This window comes from Gallus gallus, chromosome 14 (assembly GCF_016699485.2).
Source record: "Gallus gallus isolate bGalGal1 chromosome 14, bGalGal1.mat.broiler.GRCg7b, whole genome shotgun sequence".
Lineage (NCBI taxonomy): Eukaryota > Metazoa > Chordata > Aves > Galliformes > Phasianidae > Gallus > Gallus gallus.
Window position 1 is genome coordinate 13,645,997 of NC_052545.1, and position 26,888 is coordinate 13,672,884.

General features: G+C 52.4%; 3 protein-coding genes across 8 annotated transcripts; 2 read left to right on the plus strand and 1 right to left on the minus strand.

The window, feature by feature from the left end:
- Window positions 1–149: 149 nt before the first annotated feature.
- On the plus strand, window positions 150–6,798 carry LOC121106809 (zinc finger CCCH domain-containing protein 11A-like). 3 transcript variants are annotated; one of them, XM_040647761.2, is made up of 8 exons: window positions 150–1,536; window positions 2,909–3,078; window positions 3,283–3,402; window positions 4,151–4,274; window positions 4,615–4,701; window positions 5,111–5,250; window positions 5,859–5,926; window positions 6,445–6,798. In XM_040647761.2, exons 2-8 carry the CDS (start codon window positions 3,025–3,027, stop codon window positions 6,731–6,733), a joined length of 882 nt encoding a protein of 293 aa, XP_040503695.1. In that variant the 5' UTR covers window positions 150–1,536; window positions 2,909–3,024; the 3' UTR covers window positions 6,734–6,798. The 3 variants fall into 3 exon arrangements, with proteins under 3 accessions (XP_040503695.1, XP_040503696.1, XP_040503694.1); XM_040647762.1 differs by lacking the exon at window positions 150–1,536 and adding an exon at window positions 1,962–2,580; XM_040647760.1 differs by lacking the exon at window positions 150–1,536 and having other exon boundaries at window positions 2,957–3,402.
- A 2,897-nt stretch (window positions 6,799–9,695) lies between these two features.
- LOC121106811 (cyclin-F-like) lies at window positions 9,696–15,269 on the minus strand. 2 transcript variants are annotated; one of them, XR_005839887.2, is made up of 5 exons: window positions 15,066–15,269; window positions 13,759–13,913; window positions 13,260–13,366; window positions 12,308–12,562; window positions 9,696–10,124 (listed from the first exon to the last, which is right to left on the minus strand). XR_005839887.2 is itself a non-coding variant. In XM_040647768.2 (4 exons), the coding sequence occupies exons 1-4, from the start codon at window positions 15,076–15,078 to the stop codon at window positions 12,451–12,453; spliced, it is 387 nt and encodes a 128-aa protein (XP_040503702.1). In that variant the 5' UTR covers window positions 15,079–15,269; the 3' UTR covers window positions 10,126–12,450. The 2 variants fall into 2 exon arrangements, 1 of the variants encoding a protein (XP_040503702.1); XM_040647768.2 differs by lacking the exon at window positions 9,696–10,124 and having other exon boundaries at window positions 10,126–12,562.
- Window positions 15,270–15,478: 209 nt separating this feature from the next.
- Window positions 15,479–22,339, plus strand: LOC121106544 (zinc finger CCCH domain-containing protein 11A-like). Of its 3 annotated transcripts, none has more exons than XM_040647765.2 (8): window positions 15,479–17,908; window positions 18,237–18,406; window positions 18,611–18,730; window positions 19,479–19,602; window positions 19,943–20,029; window positions 20,439–20,578; window positions 21,133–21,200; window positions 21,719–22,333. In XM_040647765.2, exons 2-8 carry the CDS (start codon window positions 18,353–18,355, stop codon window positions 21,999–22,001), a joined length of 876 nt encoding a protein of 291 aa, XP_040503699.1. In that variant the 5' UTR covers window positions 15,479–17,908; window positions 18,237–18,352; the 3' UTR covers window positions 22,002–22,333. The 3 variants fall into 3 exon arrangements, with proteins under 3 accessions (XP_040503699.1, XP_040503698.1, XP_040503697.1); XM_040647764.2 differs by having other exon boundaries at window positions 15,479–16,865; window positions 21,719–22,332; XM_040647763.1 differs by lacking the exon at window positions 15,479–17,908 and having other exon boundaries at window positions 18,285–18,730; window positions 21,719–22,339.
- The last annotated feature ends 4,549 nt before the right edge of the window (window positions 22,340–26,888 follow it).

Sequence of the window (26,888 nt, forward strand, 5' to 3'; positions counted from 1 at the left end):
TGACGGGAGGTGGGGCCGTCCCCGCCCCGCGGGCCGCGATCGGACGACGAGGATGCCAATTCCGAGCGGGGCGGGTGGCGGTTGAGGAGCGCGGCGGCTACGGCGCATGCGTGCGGAGCGAGAGGCCTTCCCGCCTCCCCCTGACGAGAGGGGCGCTGTTGCCGTGGCGGCCTCTTCTGCGGCCGTGATTTCGCCTCCCGAGAAGCCTTGCGCTCAGCAGAGGATGCTTTCCAAATGATCTTTGGCCTCAAAAAACAAACGGGCAAGGACATTTTCCTCGCGTTCCACAGACGCCGTTTTCCAAAGGGGCTCGCTGTGGCCTAATCAGCAACGGGAACCTTCCAAGGTTGGCAAAGATCTCCAAGCTCATCCGGTCCAGCTGTCCAGCCATCAACATTTCCCCACCAAACAAACCGTGTCCCTTAGCACAACATCTACACAACGTCTGTCTTACTGCTCCTGCAGCCAAAGGGCTCAGGTGCACGGGTTCCCTCCCGCTTTTCTAAGTGGCACGAAGGAATTTGAACATAGGTTTCAAGATTCAAAACGAAACCAGCAGCTTTGGTCTGTTTCTGGCTCCGTTTTCATGTCACCTTTGCAGCTCCGTTACCCGCAGGGTTTCACGTGGATTGCGTGGGGTTGCCATCAGATCTTCAACTCAACTCAAACATCTGATCGTGTCTCGGACCTCTCTTACCAGAGAGAAATGCCCCTCCCTTCACAATCACCCCTTATTCACATCATCGCTTTTTCACACACACACACACACACACAGCCCAAAGCTGTATACACTGCGCTGTGAACAACCGTTTTCAAGGATGAAGCACGAGGAGGGTCAAATTCCATGAAGCTCTGACAAACACCCTGAGAACGAACACCCTGACATCTCCCTTCACCGCCATCGAAGCAGGCCCGTGCATTAGTTTCACCAAAACAAGGCCAGCTATCCCACTGGTTTTGTCGCGGATTTGATTAGGCTGGAAAAGACCTCAAGGATCGTCAGCCCTCTGCTGGGGGGGTGGGGGGGGAGGTGCAGAGAAAAGAGCAGAAGCGTCTCCTCCTCACTGCTGCAGAACCGGACCAGGGCGAAGAGCTGCTGTGGTTTAACCCAGCAGGCAGCCCAGCACTGCACAGCTGTTCTCTCACAGCGGAACGGGGCAGAAAAGCCAGAGGAAGGCAAAACTCACGTGTTGAGATCAAGACAGTTTAATAGGACAGAAAAGGCAGGGAAAACAATAAAGGAAACGGAAAAAGGACTCATCTCTGGGTCTGTCAGCAGCCACTTCTGGCTTGTTATTCCCTCCTTTCTGCAAGTGCAGAAGTGCTGCGGATCCGTGCTGAGGTCACAATCGTTGCTGGGGTGGGAGGGTTTGGCCCTCAGCTGGGGAGCAGAGCTGGTGCTCTGGTGAGCGTGCTGCACGCAGAGACTGAGCTCTGAGCGTTCCTTGCAAGGGATCATCCTTTGAGAGCCCGTCAGAAGCACCGCTGTGGCGTGTGTGTGACCTGGGCACAGCCTGGAGTGAGCGGGCCAAAGAGGTGAGCTGGGCTTGGTGCTGGGTGGTTGCTGGAAGGAGTCTCAGCAGGAAAGCTAGGTTGGGGAGGAGTTCCCAGCTCAAACGAGGCCCTTCCAAATGGCTGTTTCCAGGGGAAACTGATTCTTTGTGAGATTCTGTCGCACGTTTCGGTGAGGATGGCGAACTGTCGTCACTCCCCTGTGCAATGGTACAGTGCAACGGAAAGCACAGGGATAAGAGTGGGGTGGCAAAGTCCTAGGCTGCAGCAAGTGAGGATAAGCCCAAGTGCAGCAGCTGTGGACGCAGAAAGAAAGGAAGAAAGCTGCCGACCCTTGGAAGGCCTCGGGCAGGCAGGGATCTCCAGTCAGACACCCTTGCCTCCACTGCCACCCCTTCCATGAGGTCTGGGAAGGGTTTGGCATGCACCTGAGCTCCCCTGCTGTTGGCCCTGCCTTCCCACCAGGTGCTCAATCACCGCTTCAAGCTGTGACCGAGCATTGCCACTACACCCCTGCAAAATTGCTGCTGGGCCCCAGCCTTCATTTCAGACACGCCAAAGGAAGAAGAGCACAGACTTCACGGAGTGCCACTTGTGCTTTACTGACCCACGGATCGCTGGCTGTGCCGTATCCAGCATATCAGAGAATCCTATCATAGAATCGTAGGATAGCTTGGGTTGGAAGGGACCCCAAGGATCATCAGGCTCCGATCTCCCTGCCGCAGGCAGGGCCGCCAACCTCCACATCTGATGCTAGACCAGGCTGCCCATGTGTTACACAAAACCCCGCTGAAGTCATGGTGGAGAGCCAGGTGCTCAGCTGGGGGCATGGACTACCTGGTGACATCACAAGCACGGTGACCTCACAAGCACTGTGTTTGGGGCCAGCAGTGAGCGCCACAGCCGTGAGCGCTGCTCAGGAGCGTGGACACGCTGCGTCAGCCCTCGTCCCGGCTGGCAGTGAGAGTGGTGGTGGCTGACGGGTGCTGCCCGCTCTCGCCGACGGTGTTGCTCAGCCATCGGGCTGGTGTGTTAGCTGGAAGGGAGAAGGCCTGCAGCTGGGCCTGGGTAAGCCACAGCTGTAGGTTTGTCAAACGTGTGAGTCGTACCAGTGCATCCCTTGCAGCTGCAGCAAGAGTAGGTGATGAAGGGGGTCTTTTTCATGACAGGAACACAAACTGTGTGCTTCGAGGTATATAACTGTTGATGAGACGGAGGACAGTACTTGCTGGGAGAAGCCGTGGCGGTTACACACAAGTTGGATGTAGAGCTGGCACCGTTCTTGCAACCAGCTCCTTGCGAGATGCTGCCCTCCTCGAGAGTCTAAATTGCATAAAAAGAAAGCTGGGAACATGCTTGTTCCTCATTCTTCTTCCCTCGTTGATACTCTCTGTAGGGCTCCTGTCCGAGAGGACACTTTGCGGATCCAAGCAGTGCAAGAGTGCAGCCGTCTCTTTCCAAGAGCGGGGAATTCCTTTGGAGAGAAGCCCAACTTGCTCTAAGAATTTCCCCATGAGTCGGCAAGGAGACGACTGCTACTTCTACTTCTACTCAACCTGCACTAAGGTATGGGTGGGTTTCTTTTGCCTGGATTTTCTTCCTTTTCCTCGTTTGTAAGAGAAAGGGCTGGAGCGGGGGGAGACCTACGGGTGACGTGTTACCTTCACAAGCGGTGGGATTCTGCGCTCGCTGCTAACAACCTGGGCTGATAGCATGGGCACGTTTCAGGCTGTACTCCTATTTTCCTGTGTGGTTTCCTTTTGCGTGCAGGGAGACAGCTGTCCCTTCCGCCACTGTGCAGCGGCTCTGGGAGGTGAACGAGTCTGCCGACTGTGGATGGCGGGTTGCTGTTTCAGCAGCAACTGCAAGTTCAGGCACATGAGAATTGATGTGAGTGTTTGCCTAAAGACGTGTTCTCCAACTTAGTCCGCAAAACCGCTTTTCATTGCTGCAGGTGGGCGGAATGCACTTGTGCAGGCTAGATAGGTTTGCTGTGAAAATCTCACGGGTTTCTGTTTCTAGAGGGGGCTGGGAGGAGGCCGGGGGAAGAGAATTCAATGCCTTAGGAATATCTTAGCGAGAGATGTTTGCGCTAGGTGCCAAAGACAGGTGCAAAAAGACGGCATTGCTCAGCCTCCTCAACCTGCTGGAGCAGGGTGGGAGGAAAGAGCGGGCACTGCCCTCCTGCCAGCGGGGCTTGCTTGCGGTCTACCAGGCCTTGTCTGTCCTGGATTTCTTCAGACAACTTTGCTCTGGCTGCTTGGAGTAGCGAAGGGTGGGGCGAGAAATGATGGTCAAGAGCTAAGGCTCTGCCCGATCATTTCTGGTGGACTTGACCACGGCACCTGAAGGCAGCGTTTCTCCCGAATAACGGGAGCATTTTGCAGCAGGTGTATTGGTTTAACCCCCTGAACTGAGAGCGCCTGTCTCCTCTACCTGAAGGCCGAGAAAGCGAAATGTGCCGAGCGGTTACAGCTCATGCAGGTGTTGTGAATGCGCTCCCAGGCGTTTCCTTTAGTGATAGGTGATGTTTCAGCACCGTGACGGCCCCATCTCTGGCACGACCTGGAACGCTGCCTCTCTTTGCAAACCTCGTGTGCCTGTTTCCGTGACCTGTTTCCTTTCTTTCTCTCCTCAGAAGAGGCGCAGTGAGATTCCGTGCTATTGGGAGAATCAACCAGGAGGCTGCCAGAAAGCCCACTGCGCTTTTCTTCACCTGAAGGAACGCGGTGGGAACGGACTGGCCGTACCACCAAGCCAAAGTGAGTTTCTGATGGCACGAAGCGTGAAAGACTTAATCTTGAATATGACTTCTGAGCGGGTGCAGGATGTCAGGTAGCCATTCACTGGGGGGTGCAGGGAAGAGCCACGCTAAGAGAAATATTAGTTTGTGTTTTGGCTGTCAGAATGGTGGTGGGTTTTTTCTGGAGACAGGAAGATGCCTTGCAGGTCTGTGTCGACTGTAGAAACGGCACAACATTTGAGCAGCGGAAAGGCAAATGTAAGAAACCGTGCTTGAAAATTTGAAGTTTGTGGTTGACTGTGCTGAAACCTTCCTCCAAAGAGATGCTCTTCAACTATTTCTTGTTTTCTGTCTGCCAGAAGCTGACGCGAGTGGCCTTCCTCCAAAGAGCGGCCTTGCAGAAAGTCTGGGGAACCAGACAGAGCTTGAGAAAGCACCAAGGAGAGGTAGGGATACTAAACAGGCATCTGGGTTTGATGCACTGTCTTTCTACGTAGATTTTCTATTGATTTTCTATGATTTCTACGATTTTTCATAGATTTTCTATGATGCTATTTCTAGCTGATTTCTAATTGATTTCTAATGCTGCCACTTAGGATTGTTCTGTGTCAGAGTTTTCCTTGCCCTGGATTATTACTGAGTGTAGCTATTGGGTTTCTTGGTTCCTTTGTATGCGTTGTTGGCAGACAGAGACGACCGTGTGGAAAACATTGCTGAGAATCCTGCACGTGGCAATGTAATTCCGCTGGTCAAACGTATTTAACTTCGAGGAAGGCTTGCGGGAATGATAAGAGAACGTGGATCTCTCTTGAGGCACAGCAGGACTGTCTCAGCTCTCTCTTCCTTTTACTCTAGGTGGACGCAAGGTGGCCGTGAGGCGTATTGATTGGAAAACCACCTTCCCCCCAATGCAGAGACGCAAAAGAAAAGCAGCAAGGATGCATCCATCTGCTGCTGAGGGCACGGATGAGCCCCCAGAGAGGAAACTACCCATGGTAAGAACAGTGGCAAAAGCAGTAGTGGATATGGAAGGTTCCCATTGCTCTTGAAGAAAAGGTAGAAATGTCAAATGTCCTGCAGGTCTCCTGTTTCCTTTGAAGGCAGCAGATGTCTCACAGGGTACTTGTGGAAACTATCCATTTTGATCAGATGTAGAGCAATGATGATGTATTACTCCACTCCGATTCTACGATTCGGAGATTGCTCTGTAGTGTGAAAGATTTTGTCCGTGGATGCTGCGCTGTGAAAAACACCCAAGGTCACTTGTAACTTGATTTTGTCCGTGGATGCTGCGCTGTGAAAAACACCCAAGGTCACTTGTAACCTTCAAGAGAATGCTTCCTTCGGGAGCACCGTGGTTCCGTATTTGGGTTCAGGCTCAGCAGCGCTGAGGGAAGGGGGGAGGAGTCCTCAGAGATCATCTCGTGTTCCATCTGTCCTGCTGTGGGCAGGGTTGCCAGCCACGAGATCCAAGTGCCTGGAAACCCATCCAGCCTGGCCTTGAACGCCTCCAGGGATGGGGCATCCACGACTTCTCGGGGAAAAGAAGTTACTTAGGAGTCTTTGACCTGTGCTTCGTACACACTGCCTTCTTTCTTCCTAGGCGATTCTTGCTTCAGCCCCGCCCGAATACACCTTGGTCAGCGCTGAGGTCACAAAACTTCCAAGCAGGTGATGACCACCACTCTTTCTTCACCAGTGCCCCTTTTCCATTTAGACATAAGTTCTTTCCCATCAGGGGAAGAATGGGGTGTTTGAGACGTGTCATGGCATAATCCAACAAAGGAAGAGGTCATCTGAAGTCATTTCAATTGCTTACTCAAAATCTCTGCTGAGTAAGTCACGGGGAAAAGTGCCTCAGTCGGTAAACAGGTTACTGCAGAGGATGACTTCTTGACATATTTACAGTCAAAGTAATGAGGGTGCCAATGCGTCTCTGCTACAAAACCTGGCCCCCCTGTGTTCTGGACTCAAACAGCTCCATCTGTACAGATAAATTCCCACGATGGAAAACGTACCTGCTGCTATCTTGCACGCTAAAGGCAGCCCTGGGGTTAACTGAATCGCCATCCCTATGCGAGTGAGAGGCGCAGGGGGGCTTAACTACACATCTCCCAGCTGGTTTGCTGAAAGCGCTTCTCCAGTTAGAGATGTCACGTACTGATTGTTCTCTTCCTTGTCCTCCGAAGCCTGGAACTGCTGCTTCCAGGAAGGCAGGCAGACTCCGTGGCACAGCCGGAGGTCTCGAGCTCACCATCCCAGTACTCGCAAGCAGCAGATGAGACGCAGCAGCTGAGCTGCACAGAGGCGGGGAAAGCACTCGTCTCTGAAGACGACGACGACGACGAAGACCTTGAGAAGCTACTGATGGAAATGACAGGAGAAGAACTGGAAGGAGAAAGTGATGTGGATGCTGAGAAGGATGTGGATGAGCTCCTTCTGGAACTGTCTGACATCACTGACAGTGTAACACCGTAGTCTGTATATTTTAGAGCAAACAACAACGACCACCAATTAAAACCAACCCTGTTCCTTTTCTTTCTTATTCTGAGGGGACGCTTTTTCTGAAACTTTGCAGTGAGTCTTAAAGCAGAGTCAAACTGGTACAAATCAGCAGTGACGGCATTCTGTTCTCCCGATTTCCCTGCTGGTCAGAGTTCAGGGGCCGTGCAGCCATTCCCCAGCCCTGGGTGGCTGCCTTCAGCATCGAGGGCACAGAGCACTTCTTTGGGCACAGAAAGACGCCAACCCACAAGGCTGAAGCTGAAACTTCTTCCTGCCTCCCCCCTTGGCAAAACTCTGCGTTGGGCTCATGTGGAAGGGCTGGTGTTCTGATTCCTTGGACAATGCCTGCGTCAACCGCAGCGTCAAGCTGCGACCCCCAGCTCCCACTTGCTCCCCCTTCTCTCAGGCCTCTCGGTGCTTGCTGGAGAGCCAGTACAACCAGTACACCCCTTCCCTTGCCCCGCCCCTGCTTGCCGTGGGTAGCAAGGGGCAGGGGCTTGGAGCGTGAGGGCAATCCCTTCTTGGATCTGACTCCTGCTTCTCATCCCATTGCCCAAGAACAATCGCGGAGTCACTCGTCTCCTGACAGCCTAGCGCATCTGTACTGGATGGTGGCCAAGGGGGTACTGTGGAATTTGCGAGTCCAGCAAGTGCTGGGGTTTGTGCCGCTGGTGCTAAGTACCGGAAGATTTCACCATCCAGGGAAGGGAGCTGCTGCGTATTTATTTACTACTTATTTATGCCTTTTAATTATACACATTTGTTGCACAAGCGTGGGTGTTGTTTTACTAGATGTAGGGGATCCTGTCAGTGAGTGCCAATCTTGTCATCTCTGAATCTGTCATTGGGTCTCTGCTTAATCAGCAGAGAGTTCACTAAATCGCGTGACTGACCTCCAAATCGGTTAGTGATTAAGTGCTGTTAAAATGTTAGCCTTTGAGGCAAAAATTATCAATATCTTTAAAACGATCAATACCTCTTAAGTTGCTGCGAAACAGAACCAAGAGAAATGCAATTGTCATTTTTGGTGGAGTCGGCAGGATGACGAGCAGAGTCACCCAACTAGTTACGAAAACGTGAGATCCAAACAAAGCCTCCGTTCCCTGAGGAACTGGCTTATGATAACTGGTGTAAGTGGGCAGAGGTAGGAGAGCACTCAACTGATGCTGGAGCTTTGACTAAGGGTGGAAAAGATCAAGGTATAACCAGCAAGAGGTTGGAGTGCGTCTTCCTGCCAGGAGAGGGGAAAACCAGACTGTAAAACAGAGGCTTTACAAGATGGGATCAGCGGATGTAATCTACTGAGCTGTTGTTACCACGAGAAACAGAGCAACCGCTAAACGAGCTTCAAGACTTTCAATGAAAACACCACACCCTGGGATCACGTGTTGAAACGGCACCGAGGCAATCTCCAAGTTCTGCCTGACATAGCTCCGATTGGAAAATGTATCTCCTGAAGAACGGGCTGGTAATAGTTGCGGTGATCCAGGCAATTATCGCTCCGACAAACATAGCCATTTGCATCTGCACGAGTCCCTCCCCCCCGCCTCGCAGTCCGATCCATCGCTGAAGCCACAGGGCCTTGGGGCGGCGCACAGAACCACACTAAGAAACAACTCCATTGGACGCCATCCCCATGGCCAAGTTTACACCATTATTACGGCTGCAGCCCTGGAGAAGTTGAAAGTGACTGTCTCTGGGGAGCGCATTTGAGCAGGGGAAACAGAAAGTAGCTGGGGATGGAGCCAGGTGCTTTTGGGGTCCTGGTGCCCTTTGAAGGGCCAGTCCCCAGCCCCCCGTTGAGCCTCCTCCAAAGCTACCCCGTTCTGTAGCAGCCAAGGGAGTGGCTCCCACCAATGGGATGTGGGTTTTGTACCCTCAGGGCCACCCCCACTGGTCCCCATGGAGGTGGCAGGGCCTGGGGGCACACTGGGCTTTGGGGCAGAACCGTATTCTCCTCTGCTGTGCTTGGGTGGAGCACATTCATCGCTTGGAGGCACCTCTGCCTCCTCTCCAGCACTGAGGGCAGCGGAGCTGTGTTGGAGCCCCTTCTGCTCACTGCTGTCAGAGAGGAGCCGCGTCAGAGTGTGAAGGCAGTGTTACGAACGAGAAGACACAGCTGACTGCGACAAAAGTAGGACCAACAGGTGGCGAGCTCTGCTCACTTGTGAGCTCCCAGCTCTTTGCAAAGCAGAGGGGGACGTCTAACCCAGGTAGATCACTTGGGTATCTGCCGCAGGGTTTCTGAACCAGCCAGGCACTGCTACATCCTCATCTCATGCAGGTTTTCCGTGTTCTCTCATTTAGGGCCATCTCTTCAGTCCGTCCTGAACGACAGCTTACACCTGAATGAGAAGGCAGCTTTTCAGATTGCGGTCCGGCTGGCACAAAGAGAAGCAACGCTTTCCAAGAGACTGCCACAGAGAAGGGACCCAAGGTAAGGAGAACGAAAGAAAGCAAGCCCGCACTTGAAAACAAGTCAGAGGCAGTGGGACACAGTGCTTACGTACTCCTCCACACAGCTACAACAACCACAGAATCAGGCAATATCCGGAGCTGGAAGGGACCCACAGGGATTATTGAGTCCAAGCCCCGGCTCCACAAGGGACCGCCCAAACACAACGGCCCGGTCCGTCCGCTTCCCTCACCTAGCAGGGCTGGGCCTGACACATCTCAGGGTACAGTTGGCCCTTCTGCTGGCTCAGATTCCAGTTGCCACCACCAACCAGAACACCCAGATCCCTTTTTGCAGGGCCCCTCTCCAGCCCCTCACCCCGTCCACGCAGCCAGGGCCGCCCCATCCCAGCTGCAGAACTCAGCACTCACTCTTCTTCATGCAGGTGGCGACCGCCCTCAAATTTGGCCAGATCTCACTGCAAGGCCTCTCTACCCTCAGGGGACCCAACACTCCTCCCAGCTTAGCATCATCCACAAATTCACTTCACACAACTTCATTAGATCTTTATTAGAATCTACAGTGAAACCATTAAAGAGAACCAGACCTAAATGGAGCCCCGCAGAATCCCCTCTGCTGACAAGTAGGGCAACTCTCAGGCCATAGCCTTCCCTCACCCAACACGGCCACGTTTTGGTCATCGCAGCACATTTTTAGGGTTACATCACCATGGCCTTACAACGTCACGAGCCATCTCCGTGCTGACTGCTACAAACACAGGGACCCTGACAAGAGAACACCGGGTGGGAGGGAAGGGTCCAGGTAAGGAGCTCCTCACACGCGTGCTTTCCAGATGCAAGTTCTTTCCTGGGACCGTTCTCTGCAGCTGACATCCCAACTTCCTCCCATGGCCTGGCTGCGCGAAAACGCAAGCCATCACAGAAGGAGGGAAAAGCAAAGGAATTAGCCCTGCAAGAAAAGAATTAAAGGGTGAGCACAAGGAGCTTGTTACGGTGTCTCAGAAAAGTAATGCTGCCACTTAGGATTGTTCTGGGTCAGATTTCTCCTTGCCCTCGATTGTTAGTATCGCCATCCAATTTAGCTGGATCTCCATAGATTATCAAGGTTTCCGCCCCTGTATCAACTAGGGCCGTATCTATCTCCGAATATACTTTCAGGACCAGAAAATCATCAATTCCACATGGGGCCACCAGTCCCTTCTGGAGGCCCTAGGGGGACTAACATCCCTTGTCACGCCATGAACTGCGCTACGGTTAAATCTTTTGTTTCTGGTGCCTCGGGCATTGAGGCGCGAGACACCTGAGGGGGCTTCTCCTTTCTATTAGGGACTACGAAATCCCCTAGGTTCCACGTTGGTGGTGGTACTCTGTCAGTAACTCTCACCCTCGTTTTTTTCTGGGGGCAATTCTGAAATTTCTGATTATCCTTCAGCTGTCTCCACAGGACGCGATTGGGCTGGCAATCAATTTCTGCCGATTGCACCCCAGCCTGGATCAGATCATTAAACATCTGCTTTCGCGAGACCCTTAGGGGCCCCAGCTGAGGATCCCGTATAACTGGCTTCTTAGTTTGAATTACTGGAAGGAGCTCTGCTTCCTCTACTGCTCGAATATTGCGCCTGCTCCGCTGGTGCTCTGTCTCCCTCAGGTTGGCCACTAATTGGGCAGCCTGCTGGACCACAGGCACTGAGGCCACCAGGGGGTTGCATACAGAAACTAGGGTCCCGTATAGATGGCAAGGGCAAGTCTCTCATACCTGCCAAAAATCTCACCCTAGCTGGACTTTCAAATGAGCCCTCCTTTGGAAGCAAAGTCCTCGCTTCTCTTACGCCCAGTTCACAAACGTGATTTTGAAGGTCCTCCACGGAGGACCGCAATCCTGTATTTAATGGTATAGCTGATTTGTTTGGCCATACCCCAAACGGCATGCTGCCATTAGCCAGTCAATTACAGAACGATTCTCCTTAGTATATTGGATGCCTGCATACAATCTTTGCCTAAGGGCAGGTGGTGGCCAATTGAGATATCTCTGGCCCATCGACCATGAGGCTTTCTGCCCCTGAATCCCATAGTCTGAGTAACCAGGTTGGTACGCTTTCCTTCGGCTTCTGCCAGAACCCTTGTACCATGTCCATTAATTCTGTGGGTGTGTACGGCCTGGCTGTTACACGTAAATGTGTTTGGACAGGGGGCCACTGATCAGGGGGCACCCCTGCCGGTCTATCTTGTATCTTCTTTGGTTTTGGGGTTATAACAGGACAGAGTTCTAGGGAATCTGTCACAAGTGGAACCTCCAAACCTGATTTAGAATTTTTATTTCCCTGCTCAACCAGGAGCGCTGTTTCAGAAGTGCGGTCATCACCTACTGACATATTACAGACCTGGCCTACTGGGAGATGCAGAGTTAGTGTATTAACGGGGAAAAAAGCCAAGTACCTATTCTAATTTCTCAATACGGTTTTTCAATAGCTAGCTTTCGCTTTCTAAAGCATCGGCACTCATTTCAGCTTGGTATAGGGCATTCAGCAGTGGCCACGCCACCGTAGAAGCAGCTAACTGCCGCTCTTTTGTAACTAGTATGTCTTTATCTAGACCTTGACAATATTCCGCCGTGCGGAATGGGGAGATATCCCCCATACCGCGCAGGGGACCCCATTTTTCAATGAAAGTTGCTAATTGGTAATAGGGAGATCCCAGAAAGCCTGGGATCTGCCCTGCAAGCATTTTATCTAGGGGGCAGGGAGGGGGTCACGTTCTCCCCGTGACCCATCCCTAAAGATTCCGTAGAAAAGATATTACGTTTTCAGTATTTATTGGGCCTGCAGGCTTGCCAAGTGTAAGGTCAAAAAGAATGCAGATGTTGTAAAGTCACGGGGAAAAGTAACCCAGTCAGTAAACGGGTTACTGCAGAGGCTGACTTCTTGACGTACTTACAGTCAAAGTAATGACTGTGGAGGCAATGCGTCTCTGCTACAGAACTGGCCCCCCGTTTTCTAGACTCAAACTGCTCCATCTGTACAGATAAATTCCCACGATGCAAAACGGACCTGCTGCTATCTCGCACGCTAAAGGCAGCCCTGGGGTTAACTGAATCGCCGTCCCCATGCGAGTGTGAGGTGCAGGAGGGCTTACCTACTCATCTCACAGCTGGTTTGCTGAAAGCACATCTCCAGCTAGAAACGTCACACACTAATTGTTCTCTTCCTTGTTTTCCCCAAGTCTGGAACTGCTTCCTGGAAGCACAGCCGGAGGTCTCAAGCCCACCATTCCAGTGCTCACAAGCAGCAGATGAGACGCAGCAGCTGAGCCACACAGAGGCAGGGGAAAGCACTCGCCTCTGAAGAGGAAGACCTGGAGAAGTTGGTGATGGAAATCCCCGGAGGAGAACTGGAAGGAGAAATTGAAGTGGAAGCTGAGACCGATGTGGATGAGCCCTTTCTGGAACCGTCTGAGATCACTGACAGTGCAACAGCACAGACTGATTGTCTATTTCAGAACAAACAACAGCCACCAAGGAAAACCAACCCTGCTCCTTTTCTTTCTTATCCGCAGGGGACACGTCTGCTGTCAGTAAGGGCCTACGCTTCGATATTTAAGTCAAGCCATCTCCTTCAAATCAGAGGGATAAAAAGACATTCTCCTCCCTTTTTAAGCAGACTCATAACAACCCCTTCAAGCTGCACGTGCTTCAATATTGACGCTTACTCATTTTTCACTAGAGCGGGTTGAGCAAAACAACCGACACTTAGAACTGTGGGCTTTCAACACACTTGCTGGTTCATACGGAAGCACCAGAAACAGATGTCAGCCAGTTCACTGCGCTACCGTCAAACAAGGAACAGCAGTGCCCTTAGAGAAATAACTTCCATGCACGCCGTAGGCCCTGCTCCAATTAACAAAACAGCAGTCCTTATTTGCCGCCGCATAGACACAGGGTCAGCTACCCTCGTCACGCGACGCAAAGACTTCCACAAATAAGGACAGCCAGATGCCCCACTTGCAGCAAAGACCCAGAGGAGTCGCACGTGTAGCATGAAATGCCCTCCTCTACAACTTCAAAGGAATGCTGATGCTTAAAGCTCACCTTGCAAGCACCTCCAGAGGTTTTGCAGCAGGCCATACGTCTTCAAAACGTGCCCATGCCCAAACAGCAGCGTGACCATCCACGAGGTATTTAAGACGGGAGCGCACCTGCAAGGTACGAGGGGGAGCACCAAGTAAGAATTACTAACAGAACGGGACCAACACGACCTAATTTTAGATAGGTAACTAATTAAGCACCGCTCTTTTCCTGCCTAACCATCACTACAGCAAGAGATGCCAAACCAAATTCACTCTGCCAGTCACCGCGAGCCAGAAGGACAATTCCCAGAGAAGCTTGACACAAAACACACACAAACACTGCTGCGAGGCCTGGAGGTTGCAGTAGCGAGAAATCTAATTGTTAGGCCAGCAAATATCCGTCTACTGCACGTAGCTCTTGGCTCTCCTCACGTCTCCTCGGACGCAGGCATTCCCGCCTGCACTTCTGGCTCCCAGGGGCAGAAATAAGGCAGCGCACTGCAGGAGGGGCCGGCACTCACCGCTCCGAGCCAGAGGAGCTCCTCAGCAGGAAGGCCTTCCACAACACCAAGCACAGCATCCTCGGGCACACTTCGCAACGGCAGGACACCGGGCCGTCTCCTTGTCCTTCGCTTGGAAGGGAAAGAGAAACATCTGCAACAGCAGCAGCAAACCACTGGAAAACAAAAACACAACACCTCGGTTAGCCACAGAACACTAAGAGGAAAAAGGCGCACCTAGAGCGCGTGTTGAATTCAGTAGAACGCTTCTTCAAGCGCATCAACCAGAGCAACTCAGCACGCAGCACAGAACGCTGCAGGACCAAACCACGAAGAAGCGACTCGTTGCGTTCAGCCAGTTAAAGCAAGGTGCCCAGAAGGGATGGCGCACACCCGTCACAGAGCACATCCGTGCCCCGACCCCAGCACTGGGCTGCGGTTAGCTCAACTGTCCCTGCTGCAACTTCACGTACCTCCCCCACGCTCCAACGTCTCCTCATCCATTCGTAACAGGCCCCGAAACGCGACCGACCGCAGAGATGAGGAAGCTAAGGCCCACGAAGCCGCCCGAGGCCAAAGCCCACCTCTCCGCGGGAGCTGCTCCTGGAAGACCCCTCCCCTCACAGCCAGCTTCCTCACCTCGCAGCGCTCACAGACCGGGGCGCTGCCTGCACCAGCCTTCCTGCTGGAGAGCTTACCCTCAGCACGGCAGCCAAGAGACGCAAACGACCGAGGAGACGAGGCGAAGCCAGGAAGAACACACGAGTCATGCCGGCACAAGACAGAAAAGGGGCCCAAAGCCCCTCCGGCCATCCGCTGGGACGGCACAGGGCTGCCGCGAGCAGCCGAGCTCTGCCTGCACTCGGGAGCCCCCCGAGGAACCCCCCGCTGCAAGTCGGCAACCGAGCAGCAGGAATCCAAACCAGGAGCCGAAGCAGGGACGAAGCAGAGGACGAGGACGAACCACGGCCTCGGCAGGGCGAGAGGCGCCGGGCCGCGACGCAGCGCTCAGCCGCCGCTCCCACAGCGAAAGCGGAGCGCTCAGGGAGGGATCGCACCGTTCGCAGGCGGCCAGCACCGCTCCGTCGCGTTCTTCCTCACGGCAGCCTTCCGGAGCGGGCACTGCCGCATCTCCGCCCGCCGCGGCCCGGGGCCAACCGCCGCCCCGCGCCGCCCCGCCCCGCTCCGACCCCCCCGCCCCGCCGCCATCCCATCCGAGCTGCCCGCCCCGCCGCGTGTCCCGGGCCGCCCGCAGAGCCCTCTCAGAGGGACCCGCGCGGAGCCCAAGGACGGAAGGACGGAAGGACAGCCGCGCGGCCCGCACTCACCGCCCGCCTTCATTGCGGCGCTCCTCGCGGACCGAGCGCACGCAGCGACCGCCGCACCCGGATCCAGGGGGCTCCGACCGCCGCACGAGGCCGCGCCCCCTCGGCGCGGCTCAGGGAAGGAGCGCGAGGCCGAGGCCGAGGCCGAGGCCGCCCCAGCCGAGCTCAGGCCGCAACTCCGCCGCACGCCCACATCCTCTCAGCGACGCCGAGCGGCCGCGCGCACTCCTTTTTAAACACAGCGGGCCGCGTGATTGGCCGGGAGGATGACGGGAGGTGGGGCCGTCCCCGCCCCGCGGGCCGCGATCGGACGACGAGGATGCCAATTCCGAGCGGGGCGGGTGGCGGTTGAGGAGCGCGGCGGCTACGGCGCATGCGTGCGGAGCGAGAGGCCTTCCCGCCTCCCCCTGACGAGAGGGGCGCTGTTGCCGTGGCGGCCTCTTCTGCGGCCGTGATTTCGCCTCCCGAGAAGCCTTGCGCTCAGCAGAGGATGCTTTCCAAATGATCTTTGGCCTCAAAAAACAAACGGGCAAGGACATTTTCCTCGCGTTCCACAGACGCCGTTTTCCAAAGGGGCTCGCTGTGGCCTAATCAGCAACGGGAACCTTCCAAGGTTGGCAAAGATCTCCAAGCTCATCCGGTCCAGCTGTCCAGCCATCAACATTTCCCCACCAAACAAACCGTGTCCCTTAGCACAACATCTACACAACGTCTGTCTTACTGCTCCTGCAGCCAAAGGGCTCAGGTGCACGGGTTCCCTCCCGCTTTTCTAAGTGGCACGAAGGAATTTGAACATAGGTTTCAAGATTCAAAACGAAACCAGCAGCTTTGGTCTGTTTCTGGCTCCGTTTTCATGTCACCTTTGCAGCTCCGTTACCCGCAGGGTTTCACGTGGATTGCGTGGGGTTGCCATCAGATCTTCAACTCAACTCAAACATCTGATCGTGTCTCGGACCTCTCTTACCAGAGAGAAATGCCCCTCCCTTCACAATCACCCCTTATTCACATCATCGCTTTTTCACACACACACACACACACACAGCCCAAAGCTGTATACACTGCGCTGTGAACAACGGTTTTCAAGGATGAAGCACGAGGAGGGTCAAATTCCATGAAGCTCTGACAAACACCCTGAGAACGAACACCCTGACATCTCCCTTCACCGCCATCGAACCAGGCCCGTGCATTAGTTTCACCAAAACAAGGCCAGCTATCCCACTGGTTTTGTCGCGGATTTGATTAGGCTGGAAAAGACCTCAAGGATCGTCAGCCCTCTGCTGGGGGGGTGGGGGGGGAGGTGCAGAGAAAAGAGCAGAAGCGTCTCCTCCTCACTGCTGCAGAACCGGACCAGGGCGAAGAGCTGCTGTGGTTTAACCCAGCAGGCAGCCCAGCACTGCACAGCTGTTCTCTCACAGCGGAACGGGGCAGAAAAGCCAGAGGAAGGCAAAACTCACGTGTTGAGATCAAGACAGTTTAATAGGACAGAAAAGGCAGGGAAAACAATAAAGGAAACGGAAAAAGGACTCATCTCTGGGTCTGTCAGCAGCCACTTCTGGCTTGTTATTCCCTCCTTTCTGCAAGTGCAGAAGTGCTGCGGATCCGTGCTGAGGTCACAATCGTTGCTGGGGTGGGAGGGTTTGGCCCTCAGCTGGGGAGCAGAGCTGGTGCTCTGGTGAGCGTGCTGCACGCAGAGACTGAGCTCTGAGCGTTCCTTGCAAGGGATCATCCTTTGAGAGCCCGTCAGAAGCACCGCTGTGGCGTGTGTGTGACCTGGGCACAGCCTGGAGTGAGCGGGCCAAAGAGGTGAGCTGGGCTTGGTGCTGGGTGGTTGCTGGAAGGAGTCTCAGCAGGAAAGCTAGGTTGGGGAGGAGTTCCCAGCTCAAACGAGGCCCTTCCAAATGGCTGTTTCCAGGGGAAACTGATTCTTTGTGAGATTCTGTCGCACGTTTCGGTGAGGATGGCGAACTGTCGTCACTCCCCTGTGCAATGGTACAGTGCAACGGAAAGCACAGGGATAAGAGTGGGGTGGCAAAGTCCTAGGCTGCAGCAAGTGAGGATAAGCCCAAGTGCAGCAGCTGTGGACGCAGAAAGAAAGGAAGAAAGCTGCCGACCCTTGGAAGGCCTCGGGCAGGCAGGGATCTCCAGTCAGACACCCTTGCCTCCACTGCCACCCCTTCCATGAGGTCTGGGAAGGGTTTGGCATGCACCTGAGCTCCCCTGTGTTGGCCCTGCCTTCCCACCAGGTGCTCAATCACCGCTTCAAGCTGTGACCGAGCATTGCCACTACACCCCTGCAAAATTGCTGCTGGGCCCCAGCCTTCATTTCAGACACGCCAAAGGAAGAAGAGCGCAGACTTCACGGAGTGCCACTTGTGCTTTACTGACCCACGGATCGCTGGCTGTGCCGTATCCAGCATATCAGAGAATCCTATCATAGAATCGTAGGATAGCTTGGGTTGGAAGGGACCCCAAGGATCATCAGGCTCCGATCTCCCTGCCGCAGGCAGGGCCGCCAACCTCCACATCTGATGCTAGACCAGGCTGCCCATGTGTTACACAAAACCCCGCTGAAGTCATGGTGGAGAGCCAGGTGCTCAGCTGGGGGCATGGACTACCTGGTGACATCACAAGCACGGTGACCTCACAAGCACTGTGTTTGGGGCCAGCAGTGAGCGCCACAGCCGTGAGCGCTGCTCAGGAGCGTGGACACGCTGCGTCAGCCCTCGTCCCGGCTGGCAGTGAGAGTGGTGGTGGCTGACGGGTGCTGCCCGCTCTCGCCGACGGTGTTGCTCAGCCATCGGGCTGGTGTGTTAGCTGGAAGGGAGAAGGCCTGCAGCTGGGCCTGGGTAAGCCACAGCTGTAGGTTTGTCAAACGTGTGAGTCGTACCAGTGCATCCCTTGCAGCTGCAGCAAGAGTAGGTGATGAAGGGGGTCTTTTTCATGACAGGAACACAAACTGTGTGCTTCGAGGTATATAACTGTTGATGAGACGGAGGACAGTACTTGCTGGGAGAAGCCGTGGCGGTTACACACAAGTTGGATGTAGAGCTGGCACCGTTCTTGCAACCAGCTCCTTGCGAGATGCTGCCCTCCTCGAGAGTCTAAATTGCATAAAAAGAAAGCTGGGAACATGCTTGTTCCTCATTCTTCTTCCCTCGTTGATACTCTCTGTAGGGCTCCTGTCCGAGAGGACACTTTGCGGATCCAAGCAGTGCAAGAGTGCAGCCGTCTCTTTCCAAGAGCGGGGAATTCCTTTGGAGAGAAGCCCAACTTGCTCTAAGAATTTCCCCATGAGTCGGCAAGGAGACGACTGCTACTTCTACTTCTACTCAACCTGCACTAAGGTATGGGTGGGTTTCTTTTGCCTGGATTTTCTTCCTTTTCCTCGTTTGTAAGAGAAAGGGCTGGAGCGGGGGGAGACCTACGGGTGACGTGTTACCTTCACAAGCGGTGGGATTCTGCGCTCGCTGCTAACAACCTGGGCTGATAGCATGGGCACGTTTCAGGCTGTACTCCTATTTTCCTGTGTGGTTTCCTTTTGCGTGCAGGGAGACAGCTGTCCCTTCCGCCACTGTGCAGCGGCTCTGGGAGGTGAACGAGTCTGCCGACTGTGGATGGCGGGTTGCTGTTTCAGCAGCAACTGCAAGTTCAGGCACATGAGAATTGATGTGAGTGTTTGCCTAAAGACGTGTTCTCCAACTTAGTCCGCAAAACCGCTTTTCATTGCTGCAGGTGGGCGGAATGCACTTGTGCAGGCTAGATAGGTTTGCTGTGAAAATCTCACGGGTTTCTGTTTCTAGAGGGGGCTGGGAGGAGGCCGGGGGAAGAGAATTCAATGCCTTAGGAATATCTTAGCGAGAGATGTTTGCGCTAGGTGCCAAAGACAGGTGCAAAAAGACGGCATTGCTCAGCCTCCTCAACCTGCTGGAGCAGGGTGGGAGGAAAGAGCGGGCACTGCCCTCCTGCCAGCGGGGCTTGCTTGCGGTCTACCAGGCCTTGTCTGTCCTGGATTTCTTCAGACAACTTTGCTCTGGCTGCTTGGAGTAGCGAAGGGTGGGGCGAGAAATGATGGTCAAGAGCTAAGGCTCTGCCCGATCATTTCTGGTGGACTTGACCACGGCACCTGAAGGCAGCGTTTCTCCCGAATAACGGGAGCATTTTGCAGCAGGTGTATTGGTTTAACCCCCTGAACTGAGAGCGCCTGTCTCCTCTACCTGAAGGCCGAGAAAGCGAAATGTGCCGAGCGGTTACAGCTCATGCAGGTGTTGTGAATGCGCTCCCAGGCGTTTCCTTTAGTGATAGGTGATGTTTCAGCACCGTGACGGCCCCATCTCTGGCACGACCTGGAACGCTGCCTCTCTTTGCAAACCTCGTGTGCCTGTTTCCGTGACCTGTTTCCTTTCTTTCTCTCCTCAGAAGAGGCGCAGTGAGATTCCGTGCTATTGGGAGAATCAACCAGGAGGCTGCCAGAAAGCCCACTGCGCTTTTCTTCACCTGAAGGAACGCGGTGGGAACGGACTGGCCGTACCACCAAGCCAAAGTGAGTTTCTGATGGCACGAAGCGTGAAAGACTTAATCTTGAATATGACTTCTGAGCGGGTGCAGGATGTCAGGTAGCCATTCACTGGGGGGTGCAGGGAAGAGCCACGCTAAGAGAAATATTAGTTTGTGTTTTGGCTGTCAGAATGGTGGTGGGTTTTTTCTGGAGACAGGAAGATGCCTTGCAGGTCTGTGTCGACTGTAGAAACGGCACAACATTTGAGCAGCGGAAAGGCAAATGTAAGAAACCGTGCTTGAAAATTTGAAGTTTGTGGTTGACTGTGCTGAAACCTTCCTCCAAAGAGATGCTCTTCAACTATTTCTTGTTTTCTGTCTGCCAGAAGCTGACGCGAGTGGCCTTCCTCCAAAGAGCGGCCTTGCAGAAAGTCTGGGGAACCAGACAGAGCTTGAGAAAGCACCAAGGAGAGGTAGGGATACTAAACAGGCATCTGGGTTTGATGCACTGTCTTTCTACGTAGATTTTCTATTGATTTTCTATGATTTCTACGATTTTTCATAGATTTTCTATGATGCTATTTCTAGCTGATTTCTAATTGATTTCTAATGCTGCCACTTAGGATTGTTCTGTGTCAGAGTTTTCCTTGCCCTGGATTATTACTGAGTGTAGCTATTGGGTTTCTTGGTTCCTTTGTATGCGTTGTTGGCAGACAGAGACGACCGTGTGGAAAACATTGCTGAGAATCCTGCACGTGGCAATGTAATTCCGCTGGTCAAACGTATTTAACTTCGAGGAAGGCTTGCGGGAATGATAAGAGAACGTGGATCTCTCTTGAGGCACAGCAGGACTGTCTCAGCTCTCTCTTCCTTTTACTCTAGGTGGACGCAAGGTGGCCGTGAGGCGTATTGATTGGAAAACCACCTTCCCCCCAATGCAGAGACGCAAAAGAAAAGCAGCAAGGATGCATCCATCTGCTGCTGAGGGCACGGATGAGCCCCCAGAGAGGAAACTACCCATGGTAAGAACAGTGGCAAAAGCAGTAGTGGATATGGAAGGTTCCCATTGCTCTTGAAGAAAAGGTAGAAATGTCAAATGTCCTGCAGGTCTCCTGTTTCCTTTGAAGGCAGCAGATGTCTCACAGGGTACTTGTGGAAACTATCCATTTTGATCAGATGTAGAGCAATGATGATGTATTACTCCACTCCGATTCTACGATTCGGAGATTGCTCTGTAGTGTGAAAGATTTTGTCCGTGGATGCTGCGCTGTGAAAAACACCCAAGGTCACTTGTAACCTTCAAGAGAATGCTTCCTTCGGGAGCACCGTGGTTCCGTATTTGGGTTCAGGCTCAGCAGCGCTGAGGGAAGGGGGGAGGAGTCCTCAGAGATCATCTCGTGTTCCATCTGTCCTGCTGTGGGCAGGGTTGCCAGCCACGAGATCCAAGTGCCTGGAAACCCATCCAGCCTGGCCTTGAACGCCTCCAGGGATGGGGCATCCACGACTTCTCGGGGAAAAGAAGTTACTTAGGAGTCTTTGACCTGTGCTTCGTACACACTGCCTTCTTTCTTCCTAGGCGATTCTTGCTTCAGCCCCGCCCGAATACACCTTGGTCAGCGCTGAGGTCACAAAACTTCCAAGCAGGTGATGACCACCACTCTTTCTTCACCAGTGCCCCTTTTCCATTTAGACATAAGTTCTTTCCCATCAGGGGAAGAATGGGGTGTTTGAGACGTGTCATGGCATAATCCAACAAAGGAAGAGGTCATCTGAAGTCATTTCAATTGCTTACTCAAAATCTCTGCTGAGTAAGTCACGGGGAAAAGTGCCTCAGTCGGTAAACAGGTTACTGCAGAGGATGACTTCTTGACATATTTACAGTCAAAGTAATGAGGGTGCCAATGCGTCTCTGCTACAAAACCTGGCCCCCCTGTGTTCTGGACTCAAACAGCTCCATCTGTACAGATAAATTCCCACGATGGAAAACGTACCTGCTGCTATCTTGCACGCTAAAGGCAGCCCTGGGGTTAACTGAATCGCCATCCCTATGCGAGTGAGAGGCGCAGGGGGGCTTAACTACACATCTCCCAGCTGGTTTGCTGAAAGCGCTTCTCCAGTTAGAGATGTCACGTACTGATTGTTCTCTTCCTTGTCCTCCGAAGCCTGGAACTGCTGCTTCCAGGAAGGCAGGCAGACTCCGTGGCACAGCCGGAGGTCTCGAGCTCACCATCCCAGTACTCGCAAGCAGCAGATGAGACGCAGCAGCTGAGCTGCACAGAGGCGGGGAAAGCACTCGTCTCTGAAGACGACGACGAAGACCTTGAGAAGCTACTGATGGAAATGACAGGAGAAGAACTGGAAGGAGAAAGTGATGTGGATGCTGAGAAGGATGTGGATGAGCTCCTTCTGGAACTGTCTGACATCATTGACAGTGTAACACTGTAGTCTGATTGTATATTTTAGAGCAAACAACAACGACCACCAATTAAAACCAACCCTGTTCCTTTTCTTTCTTATTCTGAGGGGACGCTTTTTCTGAAACTTTGCAGTGAGTCTTAAAGCAGAGTCAAACTGGTACAAATCAGCAGTGACGGCATTCTGTTCTCCCGATTTCCCTGCTGGTCAGAGTTCAGGGGCCGTGCAGCCATTCCCCAGCCCTGGGTGGCTGCCTTCAGCATCGAGGGCACAGAGCACTTCTTTGGGCACAGAAAGACGCCCACCCGCAAGGCTGAAGCTGAAACTTCTTCCTGCCTCCCCCCTTGGCAAAACTCTGCGTTGGGCTCATGTGGAAGGGCTGGTGTTCTGATTCCTTGGACAATGCCTGCGTCAACCGCAGCGTCAAGCTGCGACCCCCTGCTCCCACTTGCTCCCCCTTCTCTCAGGCCTCTCGGTGCTTGCTGGAGAGCCAGTACAACCAGTACACCCCTTCCCTTGCCCCGCCCCTGCTTGCCGTGGGTAGCAAGGGGCAGGGGCTTGGAGCGTGAGGGCAATCCCTTCTTGGATCTGACTCCTGCTTCTCATCCCATTGCCCAAGAACAATCGCGGAGTCACTCGTCTCCTGACAGCCTAGCGCATCTGTACTGGATGGTGGCCAAGGGGGTACTGTGGAATTTGCGAGTCCAGCAAGTGCTGGGGTTTGTGCCGCTGGTGCTAAGTACCGGAAGATTTCACCATCCAGGGAAGGGAGCTGCTGCGTATTTATTTACTACTTATTTATGCCTTTTAATTATACACATTTGTTGCACAAGCGTGGGTGTTGTTTTACTAGATGTAGGGGATCCTGTCAGTGAGTGCCAATCTTGTCATCTCTGAATCTGTCATTGGGTCTCTGCTTAATCAGCAGAGAGTTCACTAAATCGCGTGACTGACCTCCAAATCGGTTAGTGATTAAGTGCTGTTAAAATGTTAGCCTTTGAGGCAAAAATTATCAATATCTTTAAAGCGATCAATACCTCTTAAGTTGCTGCAAAACAGAACCAAGAGAAATGCAATTGTCATTTTTGGTGGAGTTGGCAGGATGACGAGCAGAGTCACCCAATAGTTACGAAAACGTGAGATCCAAACAAAGCCTCCGTTCCCTGAGGAACTGGCTTATGATAACTGGTGTAAGTGGGCAGGGGTAGGAGAGCACTCAACTGATGCTGGAGCTTTGACTAAGGGTGGAAAAGATCAAGGTATAACCAGCAAGAGGTTGGAGTGCGTCTTCCTGCCAGGAGAGGGGAAAACCAGACTGTAAAACAGAGGCGTTACAAGATGGGATCAGCGGATGTAATCTACTGAGCTGTTGTTACCACGAGAAACAGAGCAACTGCTAAACGAGCTTCAAGAGTTTCAACGAAAACACCACACCCTGGGATCACGTGTTGAAACGTCACCGAGGCAATCTCCAAGTTCTGCCTGACATAGCTCCGATTGGAAAATGTATCTTCTGAAGAACGGGCTGGTAATAGTTGCGGTGTTCCAGGCAATTATCGCTCCGACAAACATAGCCATTTGCATCTGCACGAGTCCCTCCCCCCCGCCTCGCAGTCCGATCCATCGCTGAAGCCACAGGGCCTTGGGGCGGCGCACAGAACCACACTAAGAAACAACTCCATTGGACGCCATCCCCATGGCCAGTTTACACCATTATTACGGCTGCAGCCCTGGAGAAGTTGAAAGTGACTGTCTCTGGGGAGCGCTTTTGAGCAGGGGAAACAGAAAGTAGCTGGGGATGGAGCCAGGTGCTTTTGGGGTCCTGGTGCCCTTTTAAGGGCCAGCCCCTGGTTGACCCCCAGTCAGTTACAAGCATAGTGGCATAGGTAAAGAGGTCTTGTATATGGACTGATCTAATCCACAGGTTGAAATTACTGTGAGAACCAGTATCTTCATGACATGTTTTTTAGTGAATCTCATTCAGGTCTGTGTCTTTAGGAAGCCTGAGTTTCTGTCCCTTCCTCTGTGCAGAAAGATGACCTGTCCGTGGTGAAAAAGATTTATTTCACACTGCAGTTAGGTAGTGTCACATCCTCAGATGCTGGAGTGTTGGTTATGAAGATCTGCCTCAGGTTGTCCCCAGGATTTATGCAGAAGTGTCATTTCCCAAACAGCAAAGCAAAATGTTCAATCATCGATGAAAAAGGGGATGTGTATGTGAACTAAATGTCCTCAGAAACTAATATGCTTGTTGCTCTCTTCTGTTGATGCCAGCTCTCAGAGAGAAACTGACAGGCATGGCATGCTGCATCCCATCTGGCAGCATCAGTTTTGTGCTCAGCCTGCCCTTGCAAGTGCAGCACAGCAACTTCAGTATCCCCTGGAGGGACAGGTGCATTAGATGAGGTGTACATGCATCACAGAGATTGCTTTGGCTCTTTGCAAAACAAAACAGATACAAATCTCTTTCTGAGAGAAGGATGTTGTCTGCAGCACATGCCCATTGCCAAGGTTGGTTCTGGCACATAACGCAAGTCTATGGAACTGAGCACGCGAACAGGTGAAGTTGATGTAGTACCTGCAGTTGGTCAAGTAAGTGAAGAGGTACAACTTGGCTTCCAGTACCAACCCAAGTGGAGCGCCTCTTTGTGCTCATCAACATTTCTCAGTGTCTGGGCTGTGTTAACTTTGGGTTTGTTAGGCACAGGCCTGCTGCAGTTCAGAAGCTGTTCTGACCACAGCCCAACAAAGTGGCCATCTTCAGAGAGAGGTGCTTCAGTGTCACAGGCCTGAGGAAGTTCTGGAGCGTGGAAACTTTAGTGGATAAAGAGCTTGAGGATTGTCTCAGAGGGTGGTAAGAGGTAAACAGTCCTACTATGAGACTGCAGTATTAATGTTAAGAGAAGCTGAGAACAGAGTCATAGAGAATTCTGTGTATGACATGCATGATGTGCTTTTGTCTTTTATTTTTCTAACACCTGCGGTGTCGTTTCCAGGTACTCTGCTCTGTGTGCTTGGTTTTATTTCAGCCCTCGCAGTCAGCACACTGGACAAAGTGGGTCTGAAGTAGCTTGGTTTGGATGGGGTTATCCAGCAAGAATCTAAAAAGGTGGTAAGTTGTACACAGACAGCTTTTCCATTTCTATCTTTGACAGGCTGGGATGCAGCGGTAAGCACTGGTACTGGCCAGGAGATGGCATCAGCACCACTGCATTAAATCTTGCGTAGGACTTTGGGGATGTCTGAGGATAGGGCATCCTCAGCTATCGGGCAAATGCAACTTTTCTGTTCAGAGCACGTGTATTTGCAGCCTTTGGAGAGCCACCTCAGCACTCTGAATAGCGTTACTTTACTGAGCTAATTACTTCTACTGGTCACCACTCAAAGGAGGCTTTTCTGGATAAAACTAGATAGTGGTCTTCCTCTGAAACTTTTCTGCCAGCCTTCATCTTCCATTACTTGTTGCATTCATCTGTCTTGGAATAAGCATTACAGACAATACATTATGATTTTTTCTGGCACTTAAAATTAAACAGCTTTCTTCTCACTATGCATTCCTACTGGCTTCTCCTCTTTCCTGCTGTAGCTGTTTATACGGTATCTTCTGGTTTCTCCAAGGTTGTGCAGTAGGCTCTTACAGCCTGCTTGGAGTTGTGTCCTGCACCCAGAGCCTTTATAAAATGCTGTGGGATATTATTTGTTGGTGTTTTTTTAAAATCAAATAGTGTTAAAGTCATAGCATGTGCAGAATTTCTGTTAGAGGTGTGTGAGCTGCCTTTGCATTCTCTTTTACCTGCTATTACTTCTTAAGACTTCAGTGTCCTTTGATGGCTTACAGCAGGTGACATTAGAGTGAAGCAGAGTGCTGACTGAGGGCATCTTTTCTTTGCGGAGGACTCAGGACAGCCAGCATCTTCCACTTCACTGCCGGCTCCTGGTTCTCACCATCATGCTCTTCTACAATGGAGCTCTCCCCTTTGCAGCAGATGCCAGGTACTGCTCAATGGCTGTAGCCCCAGTGACTGACACAAGCCTCTCTGAGCCTCACACACCTTTCATTTTAAGTTGATTGGGAAATAGGGGGATAACGTACCTTTTTCTTCCTCTCATGAAACACAGAGAAACATGTTTTTAACACTTAGTTGAAGAGTATGAGGACTCTGACTTTTTTTCCCTTCAAAGACAGTCCGAAGGAGGTTTCTGAACAACAGCTTAAGGATAAATGATTCATTCAGTTTGGGAGAAGAGGAAGAAATGCTTTATTTGAAAAACAGCCGATAGACATTTCACCTTTGAGCTAGTCCCACAAGCTGGCTGCCTTTGCAGACGGGTGGGGCTTCAGCTGCACCGCCACAGGCAGCTCTGCCCCGCAGTTCCAGCATGCTCTCTGCTGTGCTTGGAACAAAGCTAAGTTTGCATCAGCCTCACTTTGGAAGCAAGGAAACCTTTGCATCCCAACCCAAGTCTTACAGATTTCCTTTGTCTCATGCTTCCATTTGTTTATGACAGACACAAGTTGCTCAGCTCAGCTGGGACTCCCATTTCTGTCCTGCAGCTCTGCTTCACGCTTATCATTTTGCTGCTTTCTTCCTATTTGTAAAATGTGGATAATGTGGCTCCTCTCTAGTTGTGAACTTTTAAACTAGCAGAGGCCCTCAGTAAAAACACAAACGTTATTTTGGCACTATTTCAGTACCGATATATAGTCTAGTACTCTGCCTTGAAGTTGAGAGTGAAGAAATGTCATCAACTGCTGTAACAAATGTAGAATTAACTCTAAATATTAAAACAAATAAATTCAAAGAAGGCAAGGTTCATTTTGATGAGATGGAATTCCTGTGAGCTGCCTTCTCATTTTACCCTGAGAACAATTAAAACTGAAAACGAAACCCTCATTTCTGCAATTCTGCCTCCTTG

Coding starts and splice junctions, on each gene's coding strand:
- LOC121106809 (XM_040647760.1), top strand. CDS start 3,226: ATGGGCACGTTTCAGGCTGTACTCCTATTTTCCTGTGTGGTTTCCTTT. Junction 3,403..4,150: donor TCAGGCACATGAGAATTGAT/GTGAGTGTTTGC, acceptor TTCTCTCCTCAG/AAGAGGCGCAGTGAGATTCC. Junction 4,702..5,110: donor TGAGAAAGCACCAAGGAGAG/GTAGGGATACTA, acceptor CTTTTACTCTAG/GTGGACGCAAGGTGGCCGTG.
- LOC121106811 (XM_040647768.2), bottom strand. Junction 13,367..13,758: donor AGCTCCTCTGGCTCGGAGCG/GTGAGTGCCGGC, acceptor CGTACCTTGCAG/GTGCGCTCCCGTCTTAAATA. Junction 12,563..13,259: donor CCTCTGGAGGTGCTTGCAAG/GTGAGCTTTAAG, acceptor TTCTCCTTCCAG/TTCTCCTCCGGGGATTTCCA.
- LOC121106544 (XM_040647763.1), top strand. CDS start 18,554: ATGGGCACGTTTCAGGCTGTACTCCTATTTTCCTGTGTGGTTTCCTTT. Junction 18,731..19,478: donor TCAGGCACATGAGAATTGAT/GTGAGTGTTTGC, acceptor TTCTCTCCTCAG/AAGAGGCGCAGTGAGATTCC. Junction 19,603..19,942: donor GGCCGTACCACCAAGCCAAA/GTGAGTTTCTGA, acceptor TCTGTCTGCCAG/AAGCTGACGCGAGTGGCCTT.